This window comes from Podarcis pityusensis (assembly GCF_964106645.2).
Source record: "Podarcis pityusensis genome assembly, chromosome: 1".
In the NCBI taxonomy this organism is placed as follows: domain Eukaryota; kingdom Metazoa; phylum Chordata; class Lepidosauria; order Squamata; family Lacertidae; genus Podarcis; species Podarcis pityusensis.
In genome coordinates this window covers 31,356,587-31,371,348 of record NC_138028.1, presented here as the reverse complement: position 1 = coordinate 31,371,348, position 14,762 = coordinate 31,356,587, and the positions used below count along the sequence as shown (strand labels likewise).

At 38.4% G+C, this 14,762-nt stretch overlaps 1 protein-coding gene across 4 annotated transcripts in view; it reads left to right on the top strand.

The window, feature by feature from the left end:
- Positions 1-14,336, top strand: part of YLPM1 (YLP motif containing 1) — a 51,130-nt gene extending 36,794 nt beyond the window's left edge. For 3 of the 4 annotated variants that reach the window (XM_080977427.1, XM_080977426.1, XM_080977429.1), the window contains 4 exons: positions 5,295-5,346; positions 12,197-12,327; positions 13,468-13,649; positions 13,939-14,336. In XM_080977427.1, coding sequence (XP_080833553.1) covers positions 5,295-5,346; positions 12,197-12,327; positions 13,468-13,614 — 330 coding nt within the window. In that variant the 3' untranslated portion in view covers positions 13,615-13,649; positions 13,939-14,336. Of the gene's footprint in view, positions 1-5,294; positions 5,347-12,196; positions 12,328-13,467; positions 13,650-13,938 lie in introns of those variants that run through there. The other variant, XM_080977428.1, reaches the window with a different exon arrangement.
- Positions 14,337-14,762: the final 426 nt, after the last annotated feature.

Below are 14,762 nucleotides of genomic sequence, written 5' to 3'. Positions count from 1 at the left end.
ACAGCCAAATCCCAGCATCTGGAATTCAGTTGGCTTTGCTGATCTGCCTGGAAGTTGAGCAGCAGTAGCTAGAGATGAAAGGAGATGCCCCAGCAATGACTGGTAACATTTTGATATCTCTCAAACCATCCAGCAACTGGCTCCTGAGTTCTTTGGAAGTTCTTCTGATGGCAAGAATAAAAGTCTGGGTAACCTGGAAGACAAAGATACTGGAGGTTAAACGTACAACGAGATATAATTCCATGTCTCAAATGAGTGAAACTTTATGATAGTGGATACATTTAAGTTGTGATATAATCAAAATGCTTCACAGTGCATATATATTCAGAACTCCTAATTCCTCCCTGGTATATTGGGCCAAGAGCCATTTTTAGAAGCTTGTTAGTGACATGTTTCAAGTTGGTAAATTGTTTATTTACTTTTCAAATTTTTATTTTTATTTTTGAAAGGATTTTGAAAGAAACGTTTACAGTAATGTATTTGAGTTTTATTTTAAATCATTTTTTGTTTACAGAACCCAAACAGGAATATAACCATTTTAAAGGGTTATAAAATGAGTGTATCAGATATATAGTTGATACATAATTCTTATTACATATTTTGAGGGTGACATAGTTATAGTATTACTGCTTGTGGGGAGGTCCATTGTGAATTATATAAGGACACAAGGACGTTTCCACGCTCTAGAATCAATGATTTCTATTTGTAGTACTTCATCATTGTAAGTATTTTTGCTGTCTTAATTTCAGTTCTAAGGCTTTGTACAAAAGTGGACTGCTGGTTGAGCTTTCTATTAAGCTGGAGCTTGGAACTCTAAATGCATATGCAAGGTGAACTATTTGGATAATATGCTCCAACTCAGAGCAATGGTTTTGACTTGATGTTCATAGAGTATTCAGTATTTACCTCAGAAGGTGTAAGAGCGTCAGATGCTCAAAGTCTCAAAGCCACTGAGTGCTCTTGTTTAAAAGTCTGCAGATCCAGCACCATCAGGTAGATTTTTTTTGGGGGGGGGGGGGACACAGAACTTTTACAGACCATGTAAAAGACCATGAGGATGTTGCCTTCCTCAGGAGGGTAGCCTGTTCCTGACTGTTTCCCAATAATCCCCTTCTGAATGTTAATCAGAAACAACTATTAGGATGAAGGATAGCAGCTATTAAAAATCCACACAAATGTGGTTTATACTGTTAAACTAAAAGTTAGGTTTATTGAGAACAGTTCATAAATATGTAGTCATCGATGCGTCTGGTTTAGTCTTTGGGGCGTTGTTTTCTGCTGACTCAGTGAGGGACTGAGAGGACCGGTCTGGAGGTTGGCATTGTTCCTGAAGATCTTCAAACATCAGGTGGATGGACAAATACCAAAGCTTGTTAGCCTAAGACAGACTTAGGACCTTGGCAAAGGAGGGTCACCAGCGTCCTGGACCTTCCCCCATCAACAGCACTTAAGCAGATACTATTCAGAAGCATACTTCCTCTGACAGTGGACACAACTATCAGGGTCAGTAGCCCTTGATGGCATTTGTCTAATTCTCTTTTAAAGCCTCTCTTCTGAAGTTGGTGGCCATCACTGCCTCTTATGGACAGAATTCCATAATTTGTGTACTATGTGAAGAAGTACTTTCTTTTATCTTTCCTGAATCTCGAAACATTCAGGTTCGTTGGATGGATGTCCATGAATTCTGTTGCTATGAGCGAGGGGGGAATTATCTACTTTCTCCATAACGTACATGGCATAATGCACTTCTATCATGTTGCCTCTGGCTCAACTTTTCTCTAAACCAAAGAGTGTGAAATATTTTTAACCTTCTCACAGGGGAGATGCTCCATCCCCTTTATCATTTTGGTTGCCCTTTCCAGAACCTTCTCCAATTCTACAATATCTTTTTTGAGGATAGGCAACCAGAAAGGCACACGGTATTCCAAATGCGGTCGCACTATAGATTTGTGAAACGGCATTATGATGTCGGCAATTTTATTTTCAGTTCCTTTCCTAACGATCCGAAGCATGGAATTTGCCTTTTTCACAGCTGCTGCACACTGGGTCAACATATTCACATATCCATCGAGCTATGCACTACGACCCCAAGGTCTTGTTCCTGGTCAGTCAACACTAGTTCAGACCGCTTGAACATATACGTGAGATTTATATTTTTTGCACCGACATGTATCACTTTACTCTTCTTTACATTAAAATGCATTTGCCATTTTAGTCGTCCATTATCACGGTTTGGAGAGGTCCTTTCAGAGCTCTTCACAATCTCTTTTTGTTTTAATGACGGTGAACATCAGCAAACTTGGCCTCCTCACTTCTCTCCCCTAATTCTACGTTGTTAAAAAGTGCCTGTCCCAATACCAAATCTTGGGGGACTCTACTTTCTACATCCCTCCATTGGAATAACAGTCCCTTTATTCTTACTGTGCACTTTCTTTTATTTCACCACTTCTTGATCCACATTTTCTGATCCACAATGACAATGGTTTGGACCCAAAGATGCCAAGCAAAAGGTACTTCTCCTTACACAAGGGAAGATACTACATATGTTCAGCACTTCTTCCTTCCCATTGCAGCCTTTCCACGCTTATTTCATGCCCTTCCAGAGGGTCTCCAAACCCTCAGGAACTGCTTTTCTGGGTGTGCAGAAGCTTGCAGTAGAGAGGGAAGCCCCATTTTGTGAGCAGAACTCACAGGTAAGGTTCAGCGCCATTCGAAACAGCTGGAAGAAATTTGGCCCAATGGCTAATAGCTGGGAAATATTCTAAATACATAGGGATAGATATTGCGCCAAATTGAGAGGTTCTTTGCTTTTCATTCTTGAAATCGGAATTACTCCCATTGGTGTTATGCCATTTCTTAATAGCAGAAGTGAGGGCCAAATTACACACTATACAAAATTTTGTGTACCTTTCCCTCAATTTGTTTTGTAAGGAAAAGCAACAACCGGGGCAGTATTTCAAAAGGGTGGGTGGAGAAGGAATGAGAAAAGCAGTTGTGGGGCTATCAGAAGAAGAAACGAGTTCCTCCTCTGCCTTTTTTCACTTCTGTCTTCGGCCTCTGTTGTTTGCTTTTCATGGTTTGAACTAAGGATCAAATTAATACATTCTCGCAGAAGCAGTAAACTCCTGAATTTCTAAAATGAGGAAACTAAATGTACTTATGGAATTCAGACTCATTCATTGGATTTGTATGAACTGAATTACCTATAAGGGTTTACAAGGTTTGTTTATTTAAAATATTTATATCATGCTTTATTATATAAATAATCCAGACAGGTAGTAACATGGTCAATAAAAAGAGCACAGTAAAAACCAAAGCAAAAGTACACAGTGGCAGAACAAAAATAGACAACATGGTCATTTCAGTGGACATTTCAGGGGACACGGGACTATGGAATAACTCATACATAAGAGAACAGAATCACCGGGCTCCAAACGTCTTCCCAAAGAGTCAAGTTTTTGACTAGCACCTGGAGGCATACCATTTTGGGGCTAGGTGATTCTTTCTGGGGAGAGCATTTCATAGAACTAGCAGTACTACTAAAAATTCTCTGTTCCTAGTGGACATCCTCCAAACTCGTTACCCACCAACCGTCAAACTTTGCATTGTGCAGGCCCTTGAGGTAGTACTTACCAGAGATACATTTGCCTTTAAGATACATAGGGCCCAAGATGTGTTGGGCTTTAAAGGTAAGAACAAACACCTTGAACTGAATTTGAAAACCAATCAGCAGACAATGCAGATCAACCAATACTTGGAATAATATGCTCTGACTGGCTCGTTCCTGCTGGCAACCTGGCTGTGGTATTTTGCACTATTTAAAGTCTTGGGACACTTTTCAAGGGCAACCCCATGTAACGTGGGTTACAAAGTTTTGTGGTGCATAAATGACTACAACCAGATGTGAATTTTCCAGGGAAGGTAGCAGCTGGTATAACAGCCTAAGCAGGTAAAAGACACTCCAAGCCACAACCTTGAAAATCAGCACTGGATCAAGGAGCATTCTTCATTCTACAAACCTGATTCATCAAAAAGAATGCAGAATACATCCAAAACAGGTTGTACATCTGCTTCTAGATCAGGTTTTCCACCAACTAACTGTACATCTGTCCTATCTGGATGAATTTAAATGTTTGTTAAATTCAGTTGAGACACACCGTTCACATAAAATCTTAACAAAGAATGATTGTGAGGGTTGTACTTTTGTTATTACAGACTTTCACTTTGGTCCACTTGGGGCCCGTGCATGTATGTCAGTAGCTGAATGGGGCAGTCTTGTTCACAAAACATGTGTTTCTCTCTCAGTACCGCTTTCCAATCCAGCAGCCTGGGCTGCATAAACATTGTTTTCTTTACAAAGCTGAAATAGTTTCAGCTGCTCAGGGGAAAGAACAAGCACTGTATTCAGTCCCATTTGCTACCAAATAGCTGGTTGATGGGATTTCTTCTTATTTTTGAAAAAGCAAGTTACTCATGAAGTACTTCAGACGTGCTCCGTTGGATCGGAACCGGACTTGTTTAAGTTCACACATTACACTTGGCATTACATCTGTGACTAGCACCATATAACATAAACATCATCAAACTCAAGCTGAGCATATGGAGATATCCTCATATATAAAATATAATCTAAAGCTAGCCAAAGGAATAAAACTGGATTCGCACGGCATTTTTATGTTCTCTCATATTAAATATGTGTGCCATTATAAAATTGTTTAATAAAAATACACTATGTAGTCGGAACACAAATTGCGGAATTCTTCTGTACGGTTGAAAAAAGATACCTATTTCAGAATAAATAATTTGATCCTATGTTTGTGGAAAATACTCTGGAAAGAATGCAAATAACAATGGGTAGAACTCAAAAGCTAGAACCTCTTAAGCCTCCTTCCTGCTCCTCCCCCTCCCAAAAATTAGGGCATTATGATGCAGCACACAGAGTTGGGGATATCTGGAGAGCCATGATGTGCATGGGTCTCTGTGACTTGTCACAAATATACTTCAGGTCATGCCACATTGAGAAGTATGTAATATGTGTTTCTACTGTTGTTGCTGTAAACTGACTCAGGAGCCCTTTATTTACTGAGAGTGATATCTTGCACTGGATATGATGGAATTATGATTCTTATTTTTTGCAGTAGTTTGCATTTTAAAAAAACATTCTTCCCATTCACAGTTCTCATTCAGGTAGCCCTAAGGAAATGTTTGCAGTATAATGCTTTTGCAAATTAAAATGTATGTTATGTCTCTTATCTCTCTCTAATCCTTCGAGCTTCTCTCTGTATATGATTTAGGGTTACATTCCGAAAAGCAAATGGGAGATGGATACTTCTGAAGCAAAACTAGGTGGGTATTTCATTTCTTTTTTCCAAGTAAAATATATATGACAGTATTTGCACATCTCTTGTTTGCAGCTCTGAACACTTGTCTAAGGCAAAATGATATGAATTGAATATGCCATTTCTGAAAATACAAATATCTCTGAGCTGTGTAATATGCACTTACCTTTTATTGTTGGAAAAGGTACAAATAATCAAATCCTTTAACTTGTAGCTTTTTGTGTGGTTTGTGTGATGCAGTTACTTTTATTCTAGCATTCAAATAAGTGAGTTGTATTTGCATTTCCTGCTGAGCTGCTGAGGATAATACAATCAATTTATATTCTTCTTTACACTATAATTTTATTTACGGGGCATTTATATTAAACGGATTAGTTTTCATATGTTGCTCAGCATTATGCGTTGCTTTAGCATAGTTGGGAACAGCAAATGACCACTAGCCTGTCTAAGTACTGTTACTAGAAAGTTTGGTCAACTTGTGATGACATACATCAAGTGTCAGTTCATTCTTTACATGTAATTAAGCCTCAATACTTCTGAGTGAAGATATGAAGCTCATACTTCATCTTGTTTCTGTCTTATGTTTATTTTCAACCATCTTCTTTAATAGCATGCTTCCTCTTATACTACTGCCATAATGCAGTAATTTAATTGACCAGGCTAAATAATGCATCGAAAAGCCTTGTAGAAGTGCAGCTTTTGTTTGATAGGATTCATAGGAATAAACCTTATTCAAAAGGAAGTTGGCCTGACCATTGAAATCAATTTTATTAGCACATTTGTGAAAGAAATAATCAAAGAAATAATATATACATAATGCCGAACAATACGATATATGTTGGCATAAAGGAACTCCCATTACTTTTCAGTTTCTCTGTTAAACAAATTGAATTAAACCATTAGTGCTGCTTTCCAGCATCCGTCTTGAAAGCTTTGCTGGACAAAATACTAATAAAGTACTCCATTCCCTTCATTGTAAAGTAGAACCTCGGTTCTCAAACCACTTCATTCCCGAACATTTCGGCTCCCGAATGTCGAAAGCCCGGAAGTAAATGTTCTGGTTTTCAGACATTCCTCGGAATCTGAACGTTTGACTTCTGATCTGCAAAAAGCCCAGCTGTCAGCCAGCTGGAAGCCGCGCCTCTGAATTTGAATGTTTCGGAAGTCGAACGTCCTTCCAGAGCAGATTATGTTCGGCTTCCGAGGTTCCATTGTACCTTTAACTTCCAGGATTATTTTAGGTACTGCAGGCATATTCAGCATTTGTCTATGTATTTAAAGCACTGATAACCTGCCCTTTATCACAGCAGTCTCAGTGCTGTAAAAGTCAATGTAATACACAACGGCAATACTAAAGTTAAAAAATCATCTGAAACAGTAAATAAAATCATCTATATTAAACTGCAGAGCAGATATCTATATCAGTCTGGGTTGGTGTCAATCATACAACAGAGGAAAGGGGTTTCCATAATCAATTTAGAATTGATTAATTGAACATGCTATCTGAGAAGCTATCGCTCTGCTTTGGATTACATTGAGAATATGTAGCATAAGCTGGAAAACAAAGTGTGTGTGGTGACCCTTCAGAGTTTGAATTTGAATATTGGTGCATGCTCACAATACAGACACACACAGTGTATACGCTCATACTCAGTGTTAGGGTGCAGTATAAAGAGACTATTTCACTGCTTGTACTATTTGCATAAAATAGCCTTTTCACCTTTTCTGCTGCTAAGTTCTGTTGGATGTGCTATTGAAATCTCAAAAGAGCATCGTAAATTCCTAATATCAGCCAAAATCTCATGCTGGAGAGCTAAGTAGTTGAAAAGAATCTACCCAATAAAGTCTTCACATGCAAGAAATGTATATATTACTGTCTCTAATTCAATGTCATATTTTGTCATACCTGCGTAGTGTAAAATCTTGATGGATTTAACATAGTTCGTAAATAGTTACCGGTACATAATTTTCTTATGGGAGTGTGTGCATTTTGACCTTATATACTCTTTTATATCTGACTAACTATAGTAACTATAGGAAGTTTTTCCTTTTGCATTCAGTAATTAATTTTATATACAAATGCATAATTGAGAGTTTTTACATATTCAGTCCCTGTTCAAGTTCAGAGAGTGTTCCTTACTATCGTCTCAGTATTATAGTAGTTTCATGAGCTTTCAGTCCATTAGGTTAAATTAGATATTTAGTGACTTGGAACTGGTGGCCAAGGTTTCTGATGGTAATTCTGGAGGTACCGAAGCAGGAGATAGCAGTACATCGTGATTTGCATAGAAGACATTCAGCTGTGCATACTACATTCAATGGGGAGGAAATGGCAGAATTATATAGGAAACATCCTTCACTTACTCTGTACCTGGGGGTTCCTGTAATTTCTAACTGTTGCACTGTAACAAATAGTAGGAAACATCTGTCTTACCGTGTTGCCCTTATGGTTGGGTGGACGCTGAATGAGGTGTGTGTAGATAAGTTCATGAACTGATAATTGTTGGGATCACACTGCAGAGGCACAATTTGTCTTTATGTGACTGTTGTAAACAAACCAGTAGTCTCATAAGAACATTGCATGTAAAACTTCCAGCAGTAACATTTTTTACATAAGGAAGAGTCCTACATTAATTTACTTTAAAAATGTTAGTGCTTCACCTCTCAGCTTTGATTTGAGGCAGCTTCCAAGGGTATTGAAATTCACGTAAATAAATAATTCAGTCCATTGTCAAAACATAACTGTCGGCAATTGGGGCGATGGGGGTTAGAAGCAATTTTAACCATCTCTCAAAGCAGTTTTAAGACAGCCGTGAAAACAAAGGTAATAAAGGGTGTGCAAAGACCCAGTGCCTTTAGCTGGCATCTTGAAAATGGTCAAAGGAGGGTACTAAGCAAATGGACATTAGAGGGAGCTCTACAGATGGTGCAAGGAGCCAGAAGGCACCAGCTTTTGTGGCCCTCCATTTCAACTCAAAGGTAGGAGCATGCTTAATAGAACCTGTGAAGACAATAACTGGGCAGGTTTGTTAGGGAATAGGCAGTTTTTCAGTTAACCTGGCCCAAGCCAATTCTTTAGAGCTCTATAAATTAGAGCCAACATCATGAATTGTGCCTAGAAACAAATTGGAAGACAGGAAACCTCTTTAAGTGCTGTTGAGAATGTTCCTTCTATCAGTCTTATCGGTTCTAGGTAAGACTTGCCACTTTGTTTTAAATTATTTGAAGTTTCTGGATGATCTTGAAAGGATATCTCACTTAAAGCAAATAGCACTGATCTAAACTGGAGGTTATCAAGGCATGCATAACTCTGGTCAGATCTTGTTTTTCAAAAAATGACCATGGCTTGTGTACCAAGTGAGGTTGCTTAAAAGGTGCTATGAGCCATGAAGGGTACTCAAGTTATCTGCAAGACCAGACCTAACAACACCAGGCTGCAAAGCCAATCCTTTAGGGTGAATGCAAGCCCACCAAGAACTGTCCAAATCCTTTCTTGCTCAACTACATCACCAGCCAACAGTAGTTCAGTCTTACTTGGCAGTGTTTATAACTACCAGTTCCTGGGTACCAGCAATTGGGGGGGGGGCTGTTGGCCTCATGCCATTCTGGTGGGATTCCCTGAAGTGTCTGGTTGAGCACTCTGGCAAAAAGAATGTTTAACCTTTCATCTGATTAAAGCTAATCAGAAGGTCTATCTTTATTTTTCCAACCTCTTTCCCAATTTCAAACACATGTTCAGAGCTTCTGTAGTCCATTTTGATGTAGATGGAAAGAGAATCGTGTGTCAAATGTTAATACTGATGACAATTCAGACCAGGTCTGCAGGTGACCTCTCTCAGTCATTTCAGACGCACATTATACAGCAAGGAACTCAAGATGGATATTTTTGGAACCCTGTAGCATAATTTCCGTGGAGCAGAGTACCTTTTTGAACTGACTGGTCACATAGGAACAGAAGCACAGTCCCTCCCGTTCCCAACTTACCATACCAGAAGTACCATGGCCAGTGATATTCATAGTTGACATACCCACCTCCCATCCCTCCTGGTGAAAGTTATTTTACGAGGGCAACTTAGAAAGAAAATCATTTAGGTAGTGTAGGAATACTGCTCATCATCCCAAATTGCTCTGAAACAAAATGCTGTTGAATGTTGCAATCTGATCCAAATGTTTTCCCCTGTGACTGCTCCCTCATAAACCTCAATGAAATGCCACTGTGTTAGATTCCTGATTCATAGATGTATGTAAAACGCTAAACCTTTTATTGTAGTAAATGTTGCCTATAACATAAAATGCTGCATTGGCATTCATCTGAATACTGTGTACCTGAAATTTCCTTGCATACCTGCTTGCAAATGAATTATTACCTCAGCTAAAACTGTAACTGCTGCTAAGTGATCATGAGTCCATCTGACAACTTCACATTTGCAGTGACTCTTTTCATTCATTTTTTTCCACATGATTTTGGTACCAAATCAAACTTCATGGGAAACATAGATCTAATGTTTGTTTTATTAAAACAATGTGTGAAATGGCTATCACTATTGGCACCTTATATCTTAAGCTGTTCTTTGTTTATTTTATGTTTATTGAGGTAAGTATTTGTTGAATTTTGCAGAGTTTTAGGTTCACATCACTTTTTTCTTTCCTCGTGGAAATTTATTTTACAAGGAAGTTAAATGCAGGCAACAGAAAGAACACCACACATATAACAATGCAGCGAGGTCACTAAAGCAGTGGAAAAACCTCAGTGATTGGAATCCTCAGTGTACCATGGATGTGCTTGTGGAATAACTACAGAAAAAAGCTTAAGCAGACGTTTACTCACTGTAGCATATTTGTATAAGACATACGCATCATGGTCAGAAAAAAATACAGCCATATCAATGTGAATGGCATTTGATCAGAAGCTTGAAGGGCTTCCATATTGGAAATAAGCGGGAGAAATTGTGCCATAATACCTTTTAAAATTACATCACGTTTTAAAAATACATCGTGAAAAGGAACGAAATATTATGAAACAGGTCGCTGAATGAACAAGGACTTTTTGTTCAGTACCTCTTTCTCACTTTTCTATTGCATACATCATTCATATCCTACCTGAATGAGGGAATAAACACTTCTATGCTGATGATCAGATATGCCAGTTTATGCTTTCATTCAGAACAATTTGATTCCTGGCTCAGTGTCAAAGGAGCTGCATGAGCAGCAGCGATTTTCTCCCCTCCTATAGCCCCGCCCCCAATGTTGCTTTGAAGATGGGGTGATGTTCTGGAACATGTTTTTATGCAGCATTGAAGAATGACATATGGAAAGGAAAATCTGCAACATATACACAAGCACATTTTGGCTCCTGGCCCTCTTTTGTACAAGTTCCAACTTCATATCTTATAATCTTAAATGAATATGTAAAGATATCTGCTAACATGGCATTTATACATTAATTGTTGCTATTCATGATTCTAAGATCTTTGATAGAAAATGTTTTTTTTTTCTGAGCAATGTTGTGCATAACACTCAGATTTCAAAACACTTCTATTATTGCAGAATGTTAACAATACTTATATCTGATTATTGGCAGATGGTATCTTTGGAGCTGTAACTGCCATTTTTAATTGGATATAGTTTGCGTTTTTAACTTTTAAAAACAGGTTAATATAAGGGTAGCTAAATAATAGATGAATATTATTCTTCCAAATAATATAATTTTGAGTAAATTTTATAGCATTTATCATCATTCAGGCTTGAAGTAGTTCCAGCAAAAATAGAAAAATGGCATTTAGATTATTTGAATGGAATTTATTTCATACTTAACATTTTTTGTTCTGATTTACAGAAAAATCTTTGGTAGTTTGATGTTAAATTAGATATAGCTGCTACTTTGGTTCACTGGATTAATAAATAAGCTAATTTTTGTAGTTCTTTAAATTGATATTTTCTGCTTTCTGGCAAATAGGCAAGACAAGGCTCTGTTTACAGACAGATAGTTTGGGGTTTGCTAATTTTTAATAGCAATCTCTGGGAACCATTTAGAAAACCTATAGCATTAAACATACTGTTGTACACTTAAAATAGATTGGTATAAATAATTTTAAATTGTGTAGTACGTTATTTGAATTGTGTAGTACATTATGAACCGGGGGGGGGGGGGTGAGGAGCAAATAATGCATATAGAAAATATTTGTGAGCTCTGACACAAATTTCACCTATTCATACCACTTTGCTTCTCGGCAGTAGCAACTGCTTCCTAATAATACACATTTTTAAAGATTAATGTTCAGGAAAACCTGACCACGCCAACAGTTTATTAGAACAGTAATACTGAACTTCACATGAGGACAGTCATATCCGTTCAAGCAAAGGAAGAAAGTGAGAAACTGCTTGTGGGTTTATTCCTTTTATGGCTGGTGCTCCGCACCACAAGTCACATGTCCTTGACTCCAACACAGGCAGTTCAAAAGCCGTCTTATAGTCTTTCAAAAATAAATGTAGATATCTGGCAGGTGCACTGATACGCATTTGCCACAGCGTTGGCATAACACAAGGTATTAAAAACTTCCTTTAGTATTTAAATTTGTATCGTTTCAAAAACATGTTCAAGTATCGCTACATTATATGGCCTGTTGTATGATTATCCAGCACAAATTTTTCTCCCAGATCATCACAGATTGATGCTTCAAAAAAGTGACAATGGGTTTTGCCATTTTACTCATGAAGACACCCAAGAATTTGCATATACCACTGCTATAAGATAGCAACTTACCCTTCTGAAAGCATTCCCATGCATCTTGTTTGTATTGGGCATTACACAAGTGTGCTTTTCCCCTTTAACCCTGAGGCTGTATGTTTGTTCTCAGACAAATTGGATGGCTTGCGAACTGGTGCTAAGAGGAAGCGTGATTGGGAAGCAATTGCCAGCAGAATGGAAGATTATCTTCAGCTTCCAGATGATTATGATACCCGTGCTTCTGAACCTGGAAAGAAGAGGGTAATAAAGTAATTTTGGTTTAATGTCTCAGAGGGTCTCAACCAGAAAGTTTTCCCTAAAGCATGAACTATATGTTTGGTTCAGCTAATCTATGTTTGGAAGCACTGTGGGGCCATTGCTTTCAATTTCATGTCCATTAGATTCAATTTCTCTTTCTGAAAATTTCTTCTAAAAATTTGTATCTCGTCATGCTCCTGTAAAAAACAGGGAAGATAGCAAAGCTTAGTAGTACGCATTTATAGCTAAAGGCATCAGAGGCTACTTAGTAAGAAGATGAGGAAACAGTAAATAAGTAGGGAAATGGAAAATATGGAGGTATTTGATAGACTTGCAATATGGCTTGAATACACACATTAGAGCTGCCCTGAAGTTTGTACAGGTTCCCTGAAGAAGGATTGGTTCCACTTAGTGCTAAGCCAAATTGTAATGATGTTTGATTTTTTGTACCAAACATTGGTACAAAAAAGGACACAGGAAAAAACCTGCACTTCTTTCCACATATACTTTCACTTTCGCACCTGCATCCATTGTGGTGGGAAGGGAGCACATCCTCGTTGCCTGGACAACTTGCTACAGTGCGCTGGCAGTTTCCTTGTCCATGCATCCCACTGAAAGTAATGCCATGCAAATGGAAGAATCACATCTGCACTCCCTTACAGTAGTAAGACACACATTTGGTTGTGCATCTTTATACATATCCCCTTCCTGCCCAACTACTAAACTAAACGCAAATGGAGCCGAGCCAAGGAATGTCATCTCTCTTGTCTCGGCAACTGGGACAGGTTCACTCTTTTCCCCCAGCGAATTCCTTGTGAACAGTTTCACATCTGCTGAAGAAGAGGCAAAAATCTTCGTGAAAGGCTCCCTGCTTTGCACATTCAGAGCACTAGTTCCTATGCTCTTCGGAAGAAGACGTGGGATCTAAATTTAATAAATAAATATGACACTAAATAAATTCTACTTGCTAACTAGTGAGGGTCACAAATCTTTGAGCATTCTAGAATGCTGAACCAGTAAAGTTGCCTTCCCTTTTTCTAAGTTGTCTGAAACCTTCGCTGAGAGCAAAACTGTATTATTGGCAAAAATGTCTCGCTTTATTTTCTGGAACTGAGTATCATCCCAATGCTGTGTTCTTCGTAGGTAAGGTGGGCAGACCTTGAAGAAAAAAAGGATGCAGACAGAAAAAGGGCCATTGGTTTTGTGGTGGGACAAACAGATTGGGAGAAAATCACCGATGAAAGTGGTCATTTTGCCGAGAGAGCCCTCAATCGCACAAAATACATCTGACACAATTTGTCAAGTAGAATTTTTCTACCTACGAGGTAAGAGCTCCTGTGTCTTGGTGAGTTTTTGAGAATGACCTAAAGAATGAACAATGATTGCGTTCTCCGCTCAATAATAATTTGGACATTAGGGCATTGATAGACTTGTCAGTTGTGCATGTCTATTTGATGTCCAATCTCCTCTATATGATACATGGTAGCTGGAGGGTATTGGAATGCCACAGTTCAAAAAATTGAGGGAAATCCTGACTACTGAACAGCAGTCTGCTTTTTTCTCACAGTCCCCAAAGCTTAACTACTTTCTGTAACAGTTTCCTTTTCCCTGCAGGCAGTTTGCTTTGGTGAGAACTGAACACAGGGTGACGTGGAACTTGTCATTCGCCCTCTGGAGAGTTGTGCGGTTCTTTTCTTTCAAAACTTCATATTTTTTTTGTGTTCTTCCCTATTGCATTCCTTGGAATTCTACCTGGTGATATCCAGCACCCCCGAGTTATATGGAGCTTGCATCTAAATGTGAAAGGTTTTGTGTTAAAATTAGTAGTTCTAGCTTTTATGCGTGCAGTAGAGTGGAAAGATGAGGCCATGGACATTTCTTCTTCTGTACTGTCGCAGAATGTCAGCATTACAATTGCATTGTTGCTTTGTGGCTGTTGTTATTTTTTACTGTATAAACTTTGTAGTTTATTGTACTAGAAAACAGAACAATAAACTTTCACTACGAACCTAGTGAATGACTTAGTCGACCATATATTATATAGGCTGCTCTATTTTGTGTGTGTGTGTTTGTGTGGTTTGTTTAAAAAGATGATCCCTTCAACTCTTTGCGGAATTTCGGAGCCCTTGGTCATTAACATGCCGTGTTTCCTTATAAACTTCCTGTTCAAAACAATTTTATTCTTCACACACAAAATTAAATGTGCACACTAACGCCAGAAAGCATTAGTGTGTGCATGGAGATTGAAAGCCATTTCAACTGTCCTAAGAAGAAGGCTTTATTTTATGTTGGAGAGAAAATGATTTGCCTCAAGGAGGATGGTCAAGCGATTTTACATACAATGTTCTCTCTGTCTTGTTACATGCTCCGTTTTGCATGCTTGCTAGTGAACAAATGCAGTGAACTGCTTTTGTCCTTTTCGAGTTCCAATTCAGTGG